This window comes from Eupeodes corollae, chromosome 1, assembly GCF_945859685.1.
Source record: "Eupeodes corollae chromosome 1, idEupCoro1.1, whole genome shotgun sequence".
NCBI classification, from domain to species: domain Eukaryota; kingdom Metazoa; phylum Arthropoda; class Insecta; order Diptera; family Syrphidae; genus Eupeodes; species Eupeodes corollae.
In genome coordinates, this window is record NC_079147.1 from 78807829 (window position 1) to 78824766 (window position 16938).

The window sequence follows — 16938 nt, forward strand, 5'->3', positions numbered from 1 at the left end:
TTGACTTGTTTCTTGAGAATCTGAGTCAATTTTCATTCATTAATTTTTGTTTTGTTAGTTAAACAAAAATCGAATGTGAAATCGAATTGTTATTAATTTTTTATTTATCATAACAATTTGTAGAAAATTAATTTAATAAGAGCAAAATTTAAACCTAATCCTGTCGACACAATGGACCAAGTCATTGATAAACTACAAATTGAAATCGAAAAACTACGTTTACAATTGTTAGAAAAAGAAGATAAATTAAAGGAACTAAAAGTACTCCAGGTAAAGAATTTGTTTAAAAATAAAAAAATATGTTATCTTACTATCGTGTCTCTCAGGTACAAAACAGTCTTCCACCTCCAAGTGAATCAAGATTGTTGACCAACGATGAAATAGCTCGTTACAGTCGTCAGCTAATTCTTCCTGACTTCGGAGGGGTCCAAGGACAGTTGAAACTAAAAAAGACTTCGTTTTTGATAGTGGGAGCTGGAGGACTAGGTTGTCCCGCCGCCCACTACTTGGCGGCAGCAGGTGCTGGCACTATCGGTATTGTGGACTACGATGTTGTGGAAATCAACAATCTTCACCGTCAAATCCTTCACACAGAGCAAAACGTTGGCCTTCTAAAAGTCCACTCAGCCAAATTCGCTTTGAACAGCAACAATGCAAGTTGCAAGATTATCACCTATGCACGGCAAATAAACAGCGACAACACTCTGCAAACGATCGAGGATTTCGATGTGATTCTGGATTGCAGTGATAATGTTGCCACGCGCTATTTGTTGAATGATGCTTGTGTCATGAAGGGAAAGCCTTTGGTTTCAGGAAGTGCTCTACAGGTAGTTCATTTTTATTTTCCAGTTCTTCTTCTTATTTAAATGAGTTTAATCCTTGATGAATACATTTTTAGTTTGATGGTCAGCTGACCGTATACAATTTGAATGGAGGACCATGTTATAGGTGTCTTTTTCCAGTTCCTCCGCCACCTGAGACAGTGACCAACTGTGGTGATGGAGGGGTCTTAGGAGCAGGTAAAGTGTTAGCCGTCTATTTATCTTTTGAGAATTTTAGTTCGATTTTGGATGATCTTTTTATAGTTACGGGTGTTATTGGATCACTTCAAGCATTGGAGGCTATTAAAATTGCCCTTGATCTTGGCGATACTCTTAGTGGACGCTTGTTGTTGTTCGATGGAACCAAATCAGTCTTTCGAAACATTAAACTTCGAGCGAAGAGAAAAGATTGCGATGTTTGTTCGGAAAATCCAATGGTAACGAGACTTATCAATTATGAACATTTTTGTGGAATGCGTGCATCTGATAAGGTTAGTACTATTAGTTTATTATTAACACACAAGCTTCTTATCAAAAATAGGTATATAATATTTCTATTGTGGGGGCTGTAGGTCAATAAATTGAATTTGCTTACAGATAAGTACGTCATTTTAGCGTGTCTACACATCAATTTTTCAAACATGGTATTCAAAAATGTTTATAGGGAAATTTCGTTAAGTTTAAAAGGGTTAATAACAAAACTGATAGTGACGTGGACTCCAGCGCAGATATGGTAACACATTAAATTCTTTGTGGAATGAGAAATTGTATCCCGAATAGGGTGAAATCTATCAAACCCAAAGAGAACTCACGGTTTGATTCGAGCTGTAAAGAGGTTATTAGGTTCAGAGGTGTAAATTTCCGTTGTTACAAAGCCAACCTCACTGAGGAAAACCAGAATAAGTTCAAACAATCTAGAAAAATGATCATATTCGACGTACCTAATGTTCGCATGATAAGAAATTACTGCCAAAAACTACTAGAATTTCCAAAAGGTATCTAAACATTTTTGGTAATGTTCTGTTCTTGAGAGCGTAAATTATTCTATAGGACGAATCTTCTTTCGGATGTTCAAATGGTAGACATGTGCATTCAAGAGGACACAAGCGTCCACAGGTTTTTCTCAAAACCCACCTCTGTCTATCAACTCCTACTCTCACCTCCCCGCGGTGATCATCGGGTGCCTAGTACCTCAACTGGAGATTGGGTTCCAACCCCAGTGGAAAGTTGTTGGGGGCAGCAAACGAGAGAGGGGTGGAGAGGTGTTTCCACTAAGGCACCTCTCCTTATCCAGGCGGCAGCGGACGAATTCTCGAGATAGAATCAACGGTTGCGTCTACAGTTCCAGTAAGGTCGAACTACTTAGTGAACACCTTATAGGGCTTCTTCGACATGTTCGGAGCCCAGGCCTATAAGGAGCGGTTCATCCGGCTCCCCTTCCTTGGAGTTATACTAAGGATCTGGCCCTCCAGGTTGGGGGTTGTGCCGTCGGGGTGACTTCCTGGCCACGTAAAAATACCTTAAGTTTCGAAGCACCAACAAGCCTCGGATACGGACGGATTCACTGTTGACAACCCACGCAAACGAAATAAGGACAACGAATTTCGGATATGTACGTGGAATGTTAGGTCCCTTAACAGACCACGTGCAGCCGAACAATTAGCGGAAGCCCCAAACTGCTGCAAGGCAGATATTACAGCCATCCAAGAAGTGCGATGGGATGGACCGGGCAAACGCAAACTAAAAGACTGCGATATCTACTACGGCGACTGCTACCGAGAACAAAGACAGCGTCTATTTGGGTGTGGATTTGTTGTTGGAACTAGGCTCAGGCAAAAAGTCTTGAGTTTCAACAGTGTGAGCGAGCGCATTAATATGCGCGCATGCCCCAACAGAGGAGAAAGATGAAGACACCAAAGACATATTCTTCGAGCTCTTAGACAAGACATATGAGCAGTGCCCTGGCCATGACATTAAAATTGTCTTAGGAGATTTTAATGCTAAGCTAGGAAGGGAAGACATCTTTGGTGGCATAATCGGGAGATACAGCCTGCACGACACCACCTCCGACAACGGATTCAGGCTGGTCGATTTCGCTGCGGGGCGAGACGTTCTGGTAGCTAGTACGCAGTTCACGCATCTCAATATCCACAAGGGGACATGGAAATCTCCTGATCAATCAACCGTCAACCAGATTGACCACATTGCGATCGACGCACGACACTTCTCCAGTATCCAGGATATCCGAACATTCCGAGAGGCCAACATTGACTCGGACCACTACCTCGTTGTAGCAAAAGTACGGCTACGGATATCCCGATCCAAGCCAAAACAAGGAAGTACTGTGAAAAGATTCGACGTTAGACGGCTACAATCGCAAGAGACTGCCATGTCCTTTTCCGATCGAGTCTCTTATAACCTCCTAAGGAGTCCTATGCTTCCTGCATTTAGCGTTGAAAACCAGTGGCAACATTGCCTTGCAGCCATCAGAGATGACGCCTCTGAAGTGTTAGGTTTCACACGGCCACCACAGCGAAACCCCTGGTTTGACGACGAATGCCGGCAAGCTCACGCAGCGAAACAAGAGGCATACAAAACGGCGCTGCACAAAAGGACTAGAGCTGCTCGCGAGCTCTACGAGCAGAAGAGGAGAGAGGAACATCGGCTTCTTAGACGGAAAAAAAGAGAGCATGAGAAGCGCGCGATCGAGGAAATAGAGGGATGTCACAACAGGAATGGGGTTCGTAAATTTTATCAAAAGGTAAAAAAAACCTCCCAAGGGTACCAGCCACGAACCGAAGCCTATAAAGACGATCAAGGGAACATCGTAGTAGAACCACAGTCGATGCTGAGAATATGGAAAGATCACTTCTCCAAATTATATAACGGCGATGAAGAACCGAATTCCGCTGTAAGGGAGATAGAACCACTCAACCTCGGCAACGCAGATCAACAATTCCGCCTACCCGACCTTGACGAAGTGAAGATAGCTATATCCAAACTTAAGTCAAATAAAGCTGCTGGAGCTGAAGGGTTCAATCAACCAAATATTCACACTACGGCAGATCTTGGAAAAAACCCAGGAGCTTCAAATCGATACCCACCATCTCTTTATCGATTTTAAAGCCGCGTATGACAGCAGGGAAGAGCTCTACCGAGCAATGTCTAGTTTTGGCATCCCTGTCAAACTTATCCGTTTGTGCAGAATGACGATGGAGAATGCACGCTGCTCTATCAAGGTCGGAAAAGATCTTACAGATGCATTTGATGTCAAAAAAGGTTTTAGACAAGGCGATGCACTGTCATGCGACTTCTTCAACATCGTTCTGGAAAGAATTGTGCAAAACTCAAGCGTCAACACTAGAGGCACAATCTTCCAAAGATCCATCCAATTAATCGGATACGCAGATGATATTGACATAATTGGAAGATCAAAGCGTGATGTCAGTGGAGCGTTGAAAGAAAGTGTAGTTGAAAGACCTTCACATACACAAATCCGTTGGCCCGGATAGTATCTCCCAATTGTTCGGAAGAGTTGTTCTTCAACGCTGGCAAAACCACTGCGTAAACTTTTCCATCTTTCCTACTCTACAGGTCTCTTTCAGAGCACGTCTAACTTACGTCCCTTTTTTTCAAGGTCATGGAAAAGCTGATTAATTGTCAGCTCAAGATATATCTTGAAGAACGGAAGCTTCTTAATGACCGGCAGTATGGCTTCCGTTGCAATAGATCCACTGGTGATCTCATCGTTTATCTCACCGAACATTGGAACAAATCTTTACATAGTTTTGGAGAAAGTACGATTATTGCACTTGATATTTCAAAAGCATTTGATAGAGTTTGGCACCAAGCTCTCTTATCGAAAATGCCTGCTTTTGGAATAGATGAAAATGCTAATCGGTTCAGTATAGTTCGATAGAACGAAAAAACCTGTAATTGGCTTACAACTTTCATTTGGGTGCGGTGGCGTAGTGCGTAGTGCACTAGCTCCTCACACGCTAGATCGCTTGTTCAAGCCCAGCTCGGGCAAAAGTTCTTCAAAAATTAAATTGAACATAAAAGCGATTAAGCACCACTAAAGGAGTCTGATGATCGGGTTGATCCCCGTGAAATAGCTATAACTCCAGCCTATGAACTTGGTGGTAGCACACACAAGTTGTTGTTGTTTCATTCTAAATATCGAATCCCTTTTTCGTTGGATTAGAAATTACCTTTTTAACCGTTCAATACAAGTTGTATTGGAAGGTTTCAAGTCTGAAATTCATAAAATAAATGCTGGTCTGCCCCCTTATATCATTGAAAAATTACAAATTACAATTATTCAATAGTTCACATCTAGAATAAGCCAAATATTCTTAATAGCGTCGTGTCTTAGCAAAAGCTTAGATGAAACGGTTGATATCCCCGCAGTAGCCAAACGTGGTAGAATAGTTAGTATTGTTCCAAATTTGGCGAGTTCGTCTGCTTCACAGTTTCCTGGAATGTCTATATCTGCATCAAGCCAAGGTGAATGTTAAACTGCTGTGATATCTCCATTACAGATGATCGACAGTTTCGAAGTTTTATAAAGGTTGTAACGATAAAGTTCAAAAATTGTACGGAAGCCTCACTGTCTAGGATTATCCTGGTATCAACCAGGTCAAGACTTCTTTTATCGCCATAAGTTCTGCCTGAAACACACTACAGTGATCGGGAATGTAATGACGGAATGTAAGACTAAATTATAGTCGGTCAAAATACACGCCTTCACCAACCCCTTTATTTGTTTTTGATCCATTTGTATAAAAGTGGACTGAATCGACTTCTAGGAATGCCCTATCCTCCCAAAAAAGATCTGGAAGCTAGATAAATCTGGAAGTATATGTCTGTGTACTTTGAAATTGATTCTAAATAATTCAGAATTACAGAGTGATTTTATTAGTCTGCTTCAGTTGTCAGATAATAGAATGTCAAGTGAAACAGATGGGGTCGTACGAACGGATCCGCTTATACGCAGGCAAGCTGAACGTTGGACTTTGCTAAGTTTTGCATACTGCCGCACCGTACAGTAGAATCGGCCTGATTTCCAATGCGTAATTTCGGGTTGCAAGTCCCATTTATTACCCATGGTTTTCTTGCAGGAAAAGAGAGCCATAGTAGCATTCTTGACACGTTGCTGTATATGATATATAGTATTAGGTTACCAATTTAGTTATTTTTATACAAATTGAGACCCAGATATTTAGCTTCATTTAAAACTTTAATTGGATACCATTAAGCATTAAAAATAGGGTTATACTTGGAATCTTACATTTCCTGGAGAACTAAATCCACACCAATTAGTCCATTGTATAAGGTTGTTTGTTTGTAAAAGATTCTTCTCCCAATCTGATATATCAACATCATCCGCATAAACAATCATTCTAAAACCTACCAGAACCAGGTTCTAGAGGAGAGGAGACAGCAGAATTCCATGAGGGGTTCTTCTGCTGGGAGAAGAGTTCCCTAGTTTTGAGTTAATTATTTTGCTGGTCAGCATTGTATCAATTATCTCTTAAAGGTTTAAACGAACTCCTTATGTTTAGGATGTTAGTGCAAATGTGTCCATGTTTTTAAAGGTACCTTTGATGTCAAGGAAGAAAATTATAGTATTTTCTTTATGATGGAAGAATGTCGATGGTGCGACTAGAGCTTGTAACGTCGTTTTCACCTACTTACCCGTACAGTAGACAAATTGTGATTTTGACTTAAATCTTTTATCAATATTTGCTGTGAGGCAACGGCCTATTCACTGATAAAGCCTCGGTTCCCATTGATCACTGAAATCAAGCATCAGTGAGCGTGGTTAGTAGAAAGATGGAGCACCATCTCGAAACCTACCGCGTGCTGCTGTTGTCATGTGTTTCTTTCTGTTGTTCATTCTCTTCTGTCCTTCTGTCTTGTATTATCACCTTACATAGCCCATTGCTCAAGGTGCTGTATTCTCCACTCTGCACATTTATGTGCAGTAGTAGTGTAGAGTGAAATGTAATGTAATGTGTAATATTTGCTGTGAGGTGGTCTTAGTCTTCAAAAAGAGGCTAAATAATTACGTTGAAATACTTGAGTTTATAAATAATTTTGGAAACTTGTTTCTTCAGTACTTACTGAATGGATGGCCGAAAAGCGATGCTTTGGGAAAGTTGACTGACTGATTGAGTTTTCCGCAATTTCAGGAAACTGGTTAATTGGTTTGAAAAGTTTGAGGTGGTCGTATTCAACTATTCAGGTCACACAGCTTGTTAATCATCAGGTAAACTCCTCTGTTCAACAATCATCTACTAAAATAAACCAGACATGCGATAGTTTAGTTAAAATTGATTATGCTATAGTAAAAGGGGATTGGAGTAACCTTATGAACAATTTTGAAGTTTTATCACAGATTCATTTTGATCATCTTCATATCCAAGTCTCAATTCAGTTGCCAACGACCCCAAACCCGAAGATGTTTCCCTAACACCAAAATAAAAATAGAAACACTTGTTCGCAAATATTTATCCAACAGCTTTAGACAACAACAAGGCTATACAGATTGCCCCTTGCCTCCCAATACACATCTTAATCACTTCATACTTAATGACACCATAGCAATCTCGATACCAATTTCTTGCTTCAAGATTTCGAAAATCTTACAAAGGACAAGTTTGTTAGGACTTTTCAATTTCCCATCCATTTTCAAACTGCTGATGGTTTGGACGCTCGTCCTGCTCGTTCTCTTAGAGGTTAAAACAGTGATGGACGAACTGAAAACTAGCAAAGCTCCGAGATCCACTGGAATACCGCTGCAATTAAAACGCCTTCATTCATCGAACACTTTACTCTACGCTAAACCAGGCTTGTGTTCACGGTTACGTACCGAGTTATTTTAAAGAGATGACGACTGCACTGACCCGCAAATTATAGAGATATATGTATCCACTTCTAGGTGATTTTAATTTACCACACATTGACTGGATTCATTCCGAAGACGAATCTTACCTCGAATCATCTCTTTCTTCACAAATGGAACTATGTCTTCTCGATAGAGTCCTTCTTACTGACTTACAGCAAACAAGCTGTATTAAAAACTCAAAAAATCGAATTCTCGATTTTGTCTTTTCTTCTGACGCTATTAGTACTCTTGTTCTAGAATCTAGATCAGGAATTACTAATACCCCCCTTTGGACATTTTTTTTTGACTTAAGTAATCACCTTACTGAACACAGTAATTCATTTGATTGCCTATATAATTTTGATTTCAGAAGAGCCAATTTCCAGCAGTTGTCTGAAGATTTAACCATTTCTGGAGTTCTAACATTGACGAAGCAGTTCAACTTTTTATAAGATCCTTAATTATTGTTTTGAAAAAAATGTACCCATAAACAAATCAAGAAATAGAAACTTTAGCTATCCTTGGTACACGAAAGAATTGCGTTTACTGCAAAAATAAAATAAATAAGGCATGGAAAACGTATCTCAAAACTCTGTCTCCAATCAACTTCTCTTTTTATGTTGAACTCTTTAACCAATTTAAGCCTCTTTCTAATTTTGTATATGCTTGTTATGTTACTGATATGGGCACCTCTTTGAAAGAGAATTTTAAAAACTTTTGCAATTTTGTAAACTCAAAGGAAAAATCAGATGGCTTTCCAGTTTACTTCACTTACAAGAACTTTTGGTATTCCCCCGATAGTATTAAAAAAGTGTAGTAATGCCTTAGTTGAACCCCTTACGTTCTTTTTTAAAATTTATCTAAAAACAGGCAAATTTCCTAGTATATGGAAGAAGTTATTTCTAATACCAAAGGTAACAAGTCGGATATAAGCAACTGCAGGCCCATTGCAAAGCTTTCTTGCATTACTAATTTTTTTAACAAGTTTTTTGTGAAAGTGTAGAATTTTTTAGTAAGAATCTCATTTGCGAACAACAACATGGTTTTGTGAAACAAAGATCAACCGTTACATATTTCCTTACATTCTCAAACATGTGTTCAAACGCTTTAGGACAATGTTATGAAGTTGATTGTGTATACATTGACTTTTCTAAAGCTTTTGACCAACTTAGCCACGGAATTATTTTATTTAAACTTAAGGCTCTTAGTTTTCCACAATTTTTCTTAGCTTGGATTAAGTCATATCTTAAAAACAGATAATGTGAGGTAAAATTTAGAAATTGTCATTCTGAACCTTTTGTTGCTCAATCTGTTGTTCCCCAGGGAAGCCATCTTGGCACTTTTCTGTTCATCCTGTCTATTAACGATGTATCGTCATGTCTACGCTTAAGGGAACTTTTCATTTTTGCTGACGATATGAAGATTTTCAAAATAATAAAGTCCACCCATGATCGTATTCTCTTACAAGCCAATCTTCATGCCCTGTAACCGTTTTAAAGGGTAAAAAGAAACCTTATTGGTGGCGTAAAGAACTAGAACCATTCAAAAAGAGCTGTCGCAAACTCTTCAACAGATCTAAGTACACTAGATCTCTTTCTGACTGAGACTTATACAAACAAGCTCTAAAGCAATATAAAAAAGAATTAAGAAAGAGTAAGAGGTCTTCTTGGAGAAATTTTTGTGGTAAAATAGAAAATACTTCAGAAGCCTCAAGACTCAGGAAAATTCTCTCAAAAAGTCCAACAATACCCAGTGCTTTAAAGACAGAAGCAGGCACGTGGACTATCACAGATGAAGAATCTCTTAATCTGTTATTAGACATCCACTTTCCAGGTAGCTCTAACATAATCAATGACTTAAAATCAGAGTCTTTAGCTTATACAAGCGATTTAGTTGATCTAATAACGCGGGAAAAACTGCAATGGGCCACAGACAGCTTTGATCCATATAAATCTCCAGGACCAGACGAAATCATTCCGCCGAACTACAAAAATGCTCAGACATGATTACTCCACCATTGGAAATCATTCTGACAAGCTGTGTAAGGTTAAGATATATTCCCAAAGCCTGGAGAATGGCAAAAGTAGTCTTCATTCCCAAAGCAGGGAAACCCTCACACGTTAACCCTAAAGATCTACGACCAATCAGCCTATCATCCTTCCTTCTTAAAACCTTGGAAAGATTGATTGAAATTTATATCAGACATAATTTAAAACCATGTCTCATTTCCACAGGTCAACATGCTTACTCTAAGGGAAAATCAGTAGAATCAGCACTTCACTCGCTGGTACGAGTATGTACTATTGAACATTCCCTCGAATACAAAGAATATAACCTGGTAGCGTTCCTAGATATTGAAGGAGCTTTCAACAACGTCAGTTACCAGGCGATCACAACAGCAATGGATAAGCTGAAATTAGAGAAGTCACTCATAGATCTTATAAGTCTCATGGTCAAAAGCAGGACAATAATTTCTAACATGAGAAGTTTTACTACCACCAGATCGGTGAATCGAGGCACTCCCCAAGGTGGAGTCCTTTCGCCTCTTTTATGGAACATGGTAGTAAACGACCTACTTACAGCATTGGATGCAGAGGGTTTTAAGGTGATTGCCTATGCTGACGACGTTGCGATTGTATCTGGGAAGCACCCCCAAGTTCTCTCGGAACTCCTACAAAATGCCCTAAACAGGCTAACTAAATGGGCTAAGCAATGTGGATTGGACGTCAACCCACACAAAACAGAATTAATACTCTTTTCGAGAAGATATAAAATTCCTCAGATTAACCCACCCAAGATTAAAGGAATACCATTAAGCTTTTCCGACCAAGCTAAATATTTGGGCCTCATTTTAGACAAAAAACTAAATTGGAAGGCAAATATTGATGAAAGAGTCAAAAAGGCTACTGTAGCGCCTTTTAATTCTAAAAAGGCCATAGGATCAAAATGGGGCTTCTCCCCGAAAATAACCCACTGGCTATACGCTTCGGTAATCAGGCCGATACTCATTTATGGAGCCGTCGTATGGTGGACCGCACTGTACAAGATGGTAAATCTAAATAAACTCATTAAAGTCCAGCGGTCAGCAGGTATGTGCATCACAGGAGCACTTCGCACAACACCAACCGCAGCACTGGAAGTGCTTTTAAACCTAACACCACGTGACATCTTCTCTAAAAAGGTGGCTGCCAACTCATATGTAAGGCTTAGAGCCACCTCTCAATGGACCAGTAACAATACTGGACATACTACTATTCTAGACAGTTTGAGATCTATTTCAGATCGCTTAGACTATACCACCCCAAAAATGGTATTTGGTAAAAGCTTCCATGTTTCCATCCCTTCAAGATCCTCCTGGGAAGAAGAGAGACCTCTGAAAGACGATGCGGTACACTTCTATACTGACGGTTCAAAGACCGATCACGGAGTTGGAAGTGGTATCTTTTCAGAACAACTGAATCTCAGTCTATCCTTTAGACTTCCCAATCAATTTAGTGTATTCAAGGCAGAAGTAATGGCGATTAAAGAAGCACTATCCTGGCTCAAAGAAAACGTTATATCTTGTAAGGACATACGAATCTTCACAGACAGCCAAGCCGCTCTTAAATCTCTCGCGTCTGTCTCCACAAACTCTCGAACAGTCCACGATTGTCAATCATCTCTGAATGAGATGACGGAACAGTTTAACATTCACCTCATTTGGGTGCCGGGCCACAGAGACATTCCAGGAAATTGCAAAGCCGATGAGCTCGCAAAAACGGAACACTTTTTGAGACAATGTTTAAAATTCGCGCGAATTTATAACTGCTTACAACATCAACACCATTACACCTTGACGGCAAGTTTTTACACTTTCTGCCGCTTGCAGTATATTCGGCATTCGCTTAGTTTTTTGAAATTAACCAAAAGGATTTACGCAAAGATTTACTCTCTCTTATTTGGCGAAATGCTTCCAATGAGGTCCTCTTTCTAAGCTACCAAGACAAGACATAACAAATTCACTTCTCTGTTAACCTTTGGTATTGGCTTTGTCCATCAATATATTGATTTTTTAAGTAATGAAAAATCAATACAATATGCATATAGGATAAACCATAACCACGATACTCTCACAAGGAGGCCATCCCAACATATGTTCCTGAAATTAATGAGGGGGTTTTAAACATATCCGGTGGTACTATGTCATCAGTGGTATGACAAATTAGTCTTTGATTAAGTTACATCTGGGTAAGATAACCCTGGGATGCAATCAGCCGAGCTTTATCTACAATGTACATCGTTCCTAAAAATGATTTTTAATTCCATTTCAGACTTTTATAAACTTATATTAAATATTGATGACACTTAGCCATTCGATTTGTATATTTACTGATACTGATTGGGTTTGTATAATTTGTATCAGAAAGCCAACGCCTGGCCCCAGGAGAAGGACGACAGTTCTGTTTTTTTTTATAATTAGCGAACACTTAAAGGGTTTTGTATACCTTTAATATGCCCAAAGACACAGTGCGAGTATTAGAAAAAGAGGGATGGGTTGGATAGGAGGTGTCGGTGCACATTGATTTTAAATTTCTGAACATTGCAACGACAGGGAAAGATAGAGTGTGGCAAGGGGTTCCACATTCGCGTAGTACGGGTAAAAAAAGAAACTCTGTACTTCATAGTACGGCCGAAGTTGGGCTCAAGGGTAAATTGATGGGCATTCCTAAAAAACGCGGGTATTACGGTTGAATTGTTTAAGGGGAGGAATGCAACTGGCTATACTAGAGCATAGTCCGTTAAAATAACGGTAAAAAAGGGTGAGGCAAGAAACCTTGCTTCGATGTTCGAATGACGTAAACGAGTTGATGTCACCAATAATTTTAAAAGCTCTTCTTTGAATACTGTCCAAGAGGCTTAAATGAGTTACTGGAGCACCAGCCCAGAGATGGAAATTATATTCAAGTTTCGGACGTATATAGGTTTTAAAGATTGTAGCCAGATCAGACGAAGAGACAAATTTCTTGCAACGTCTCAAAAAACCTAGACATCTTGCGGCATTTTTGGCAACATCGCGTATGTGATCGCTCCACAAAAGGTGGTTGCTGATGCACATTCCAAGGATGTCAAGATTTTCCCTTTCGTTGATGAAAGTGCCACTCATAGATAGTGGCAAAGAGAGTTTACCTCGCTTTAACGATACAAGACAGCATTGCGTTTTCGGAGCATTAAATTCCACACGATTTTTTAATCCCCATTGTACAATGCTGTATAAGTCGGAATTTAATGAGCTAATCATATTTTGCCGTTGCAGTTCCACATCCGAAGAAGAGGGTTGTGAGTCCGAAAACGAACATGAAAAGCTAAGAGTGCTTCAGCGAAACAATGAATTAGATTAGAAGTAGCAGACAGGGGATCACTTATAAAAATGAGGAAGAGGGTCGGAGACAAAACGGAGCATTGGGGCATTTATTTTATGAGTTTCAGACTTGAATCCGTAAAAAAAACTTTTATTGAACGGTTCGAAAGAAAATTTCTAATCGAAGAAGAGATTCGTCGATACCAAAAGCACGCATTTTCGATAAGAGCGCAGACTTTATCAATTGCCTTTGAAATATCAAGTTTAATAATCTTACTTTCTCCAAAACTATGTAAAGATTTGTTCCACTGTTCGGTGAGATAAACCATGAGATCACCAGTGGACCTATTGCTAAGAAAGCCGTATTGCCGGTCATTAAGAAGCTTTCGATCTTCAAGATATTTCTTGAGCTGATAATTAATCAGGCTTTCCATGACCTTAGAAAAAAGGGACGTTAGTGCTATCGGTCGGTAATTTGTAGGAGAAGAAGATTCGCCTTTTTTTGGTATTAGCTGAACAAATGCAGTTTTCCAACTACTCGGAACGAGCCCAGAAGAATAGGATAGATAAAAAGCTTACGCAGCGGTTTTGCTAGCGTGGAAGAACACCTCTTCAGAACAATAGCGGGGATACCATATGAGCCAACGGATTTATGAATGTTGAGATCTTTAAGAACTCTCACCACAGTTCGAGTACGAAAAAAGATTGGTCCCATAGAATCATTTACGCGTTCAAGAACTGGGGAAGTCATGACACTATTTGGTAAGGTGGAATTTTCGGCGAACTGCCTTGCAAATAAGTTGGCTTTATCAATAGACCCAAATAGGAGTGTCATTGACAACAAGCGTAGAAACCGAGGAAGAGTTCCTCATGTTTTTTTACAAATGACCAAAAATTCTTACTGCTTTGAGACATTGCAGTATTTTTCGCCGTAATTTTTGGTGTTTACCATCAATCGTTAAATTTTATTTTAGGAAGGAAGTAAACCGTAACTTCTTGCGTTCGCTCACAAGTTGAGAATTTTCCAGTACAGTTCCAGTACAGTTCTAAGCTGTACCTTTTTCAAAAATTATGAATTGATCAGTATCGTTCATTATCGCCACCCCACTTGGAGGTGCAAGTCAGCACTTCTTTCTTCCAGATTGCAGACAAGCATATAGCATCCCAGCATATACACGAAAATCAGTTTGACTCCCGATAACAGTGAAAGATAAAAAACCAAAAAAATTAAACACAAATTATTTTAAAATGTTTAGTAAATAGATTCTGTAAAAAGTATAATTAAAGTATTACCCGTGGCGCCACCTAATTTATTTATTAATTCAGATTATATAAAATATAAAATATTTTCAAAACATATATTTTTCTTTAGGATTTCGCACTGTCCATCCTTCATGAAAGCCATCGAATGTCTGCCTTAGAGTACAAAAATCTGTCGAAGGAGCAACATTTACTCATCGATGTTCGAAGTCCAGTTGAATTTGAAATGTGTCGACTTGATAATTCAATCAATATTCCCCTCAAAAATATTCTAGACGGAAGTAGAATAAACGAAATACAATCTAAAATCCAGAGTGATAATATGCCAGGTAAGTTTTCTTTTGATTCATTTTGATTTGATCATTGATGATAAACTTGTTTTATTTTCAGTTGTCGTCCTTTGTCGTCGTGGTAACGATTCCCAAATAGCCGTAGACCATTTGCGCAACAAACTCAAAAGCTGCCGAGTCAAGGATATTATTGGCGGATTATATGCGTGGCAAAGGAAAGTCGATCGAAACTTTCCTATTTATTAGATTCTACGCATAAAAGCTCAATGAAAATAATTCTTTCTTTTTTTTATCTATGTATGTAGGTACATACCACAAACACGACTTAATTAAATTTTGTTTCTCTTTATTGTTAAAGCAATATGTATTTTATAAATGTATATGAAAGGCTTATAAATTTTATCGAAATAAGAAGTGTATTTATTTTAACGCGTTGTACGATTGAATTGTGCCCAATATTCGTCAGAAGTTTGGTTTTTAAAGACAATTTTGTTCATATATTCCCTTCGGGCTCTTTGTTCTTGAGCTAATTCCTTGTTGGCCCTGAATTGTTCCTCTTTTTGAGCTCTGCAATAAAACACATAATTTTGTACTTTTAAACTATCAAAATATTCATTCTTTTATACTTTTCTATCCTTTGTTGTTCGAGTTGTTTTAAGGTAAGCGCTCTAGAAGTGTTTATCGCGTGTTGGTCCCAAATGGCTTCTTTCAATTTTTCTTCGTATTTGCGTTGCTGAATAGAAAAACATTTTAAATTTAGTCATTTTTTAAAATATACAAAATAAAAATATAACAAGAAAACCTTATTCTGTTCCAACTGTTCTTGCTGCTGAGCTCGAAACAGCTCAGCCTCTTGCGGGGTCATACCCTTGTACATGTAAGCGATCTTCTTATTCAAAGCGATTTTACTCTGTGCCACATCTGGGTTTTCTGTCAGCATGTCACTTCCGAGCATATTGTATATTTCAGCCAAGTTATCTTCTTGGGTTTGTTGCTGAATAAGTCGTTTGTTTGCCTGCTTTTCATGTGCCTTTAAATAAGAGTTTAGATTATTAAGGAACTTGAATTCAAAAACATTAAGATTCGGTAAAAAGTTACAAGCATTTCATTATAGAGGCGTATAGATTCTTTAATTTTATATTGGTTTTCACGTTCGGCCATTGACATCTCCAACAATCGTTGATCCCTGGCCTTCATAGATTCTTGAAAGATGTTTTCTGCTTTGATGCGATCTTCTTCAGCCTGCTTTCGCTCCTTCATCTTAAAAATGAATTATCAATATCTTCGTTGTTTATTAGGAGTTATCAATGGGTGATATGCATAAAACCCAGTAAATGTTTTTACTAGCGAATTTAAAAGTATTTCCTTTTTTTGATGTGCTTATAAATAATAAGTAAATAGTGTAAACTGATGTTCAAATGGTAGACAGGTGCATTCAAGGGGACACAAGCGTCAACAGGTTTTTCTAAAAACCCACCTCTGTCTATCAACTCCTACTCTCCCCGTGGTGAACGTCGGGTGCCTAGTACCTCAATTGGAGATTGGGTTCTAACCCCAGTGGAAAGTTATTGGGGGCAAAAAACGAGAGAGGGGGGAGAGGTGTTTCCACTAAGGCACCTCTCCTTACCCAAACAGCAGCGGAGGAATTCCCGAGATGGAATCAATGGTGGCGTCTACAGTTCCAGTAAGGCTGAACTATTTAGTGAACACCTTTTAGGGCTTCTTCGACTTATTCGGAGCCCAGGCCTATAAGGAGCGGTTTATCCGGCTCCCCATCCTAAGAGTTATACTAAGGATCTGGCCCTGCATGCGGCTTTGTCATTGAAGCCAGACTAAGGCAAGATGTTTTGAGCTATATGTGCATCAACGAGCGCCTCATGACCATACGTATCAAGGTTAAATTCGGCAACATTAGACTGATATGCGCGCACGCCCCACAGAAGAAAAGGATAACAACACCAAAGATATGTTCTTCGCGCTCCTAGACAAAACATATGAGCAGTGCCCTAGCTACGATATTAAAATTGTCCCTGGCGATTTTAATGCCAAGCTAGGAAGGGAAGACATCTTTGGTGGAATAATTGGGAAAAACAGTCTGCACCATAACGACAGCAAGAGGCCGCTAAATCCTTGTGTAAAGGATTCGGGCTCATCGATTTTTCTGCGTTGCGACGCGTCATGGTAGCCAATACGCGTTTTAACACTTCAACATCTCCAAAGGAACTTGGAGTTCTTCAAATCAATCTACCGTCAAACAGATTGACCATATTGCGATCGACGCCAGACAGCATAATGGATGTCCGAACTTTCCGAGGAGCTAACATCGACTCGGACCACTTC

The 16938-nt window shown here is 39.2% G+C and overlaps 2 protein-coding genes across 2 annotated transcripts in view; one reads left to right on the forward strand and one right to left on the reverse strand.

Annotated features, from left to right (window-relative positions):
• LOC129941389 (adenylyltransferase and sulfurtransferase MOCS3-2) lies at nucleotides 1-15012 on the forward strand. Its single transcript, XM_056050014.1, has 6 exons — nucleotides 1-270; nucleotides 327-827; nucleotides 899-1019; nucleotides 1086-1312; nucleotides 14421-14637; nucleotides 14699-15012. The coding sequence occupies exons 1-6, from the start codon at nucleotides 172-174 to the stop codon at nucleotides 14842-14844; spliced, it is 1311 nt and encodes a 436-aa protein (XP_055905989.1). The 5' UTR covers nucleotides 1-171; the 3' UTR covers nucleotides 14845-15012.
• Nucleotides 14910-16938, reverse strand: part of LOC129941390 (RIB43A-like with coiled-coils protein 2) — a 13554-nt gene continuing 11525 nt past the window's right edge. Inside the window, exons 5-8 of the mRNA XM_056050015.1 lie at nucleotides 15697-15858; nucleotides 15401-15628; nucleotides 15225-15331; nucleotides 14910-15165 (exon numbers count right to left, since the gene is read on the reverse strand). Coding sequence (XP_055905990.1) covers nucleotides 15024-15165; nucleotides 15225-15331; nucleotides 15401-15628; nucleotides 15697-15858 — 639 coding nt within the window. The 3' untranslated portion in view covers nucleotides 14910-15023. The remainder of the gene's footprint in view (nucleotides 15166-15224; nucleotides 15332-15400; nucleotides 15629-15696; nucleotides 15859-16938) is intronic.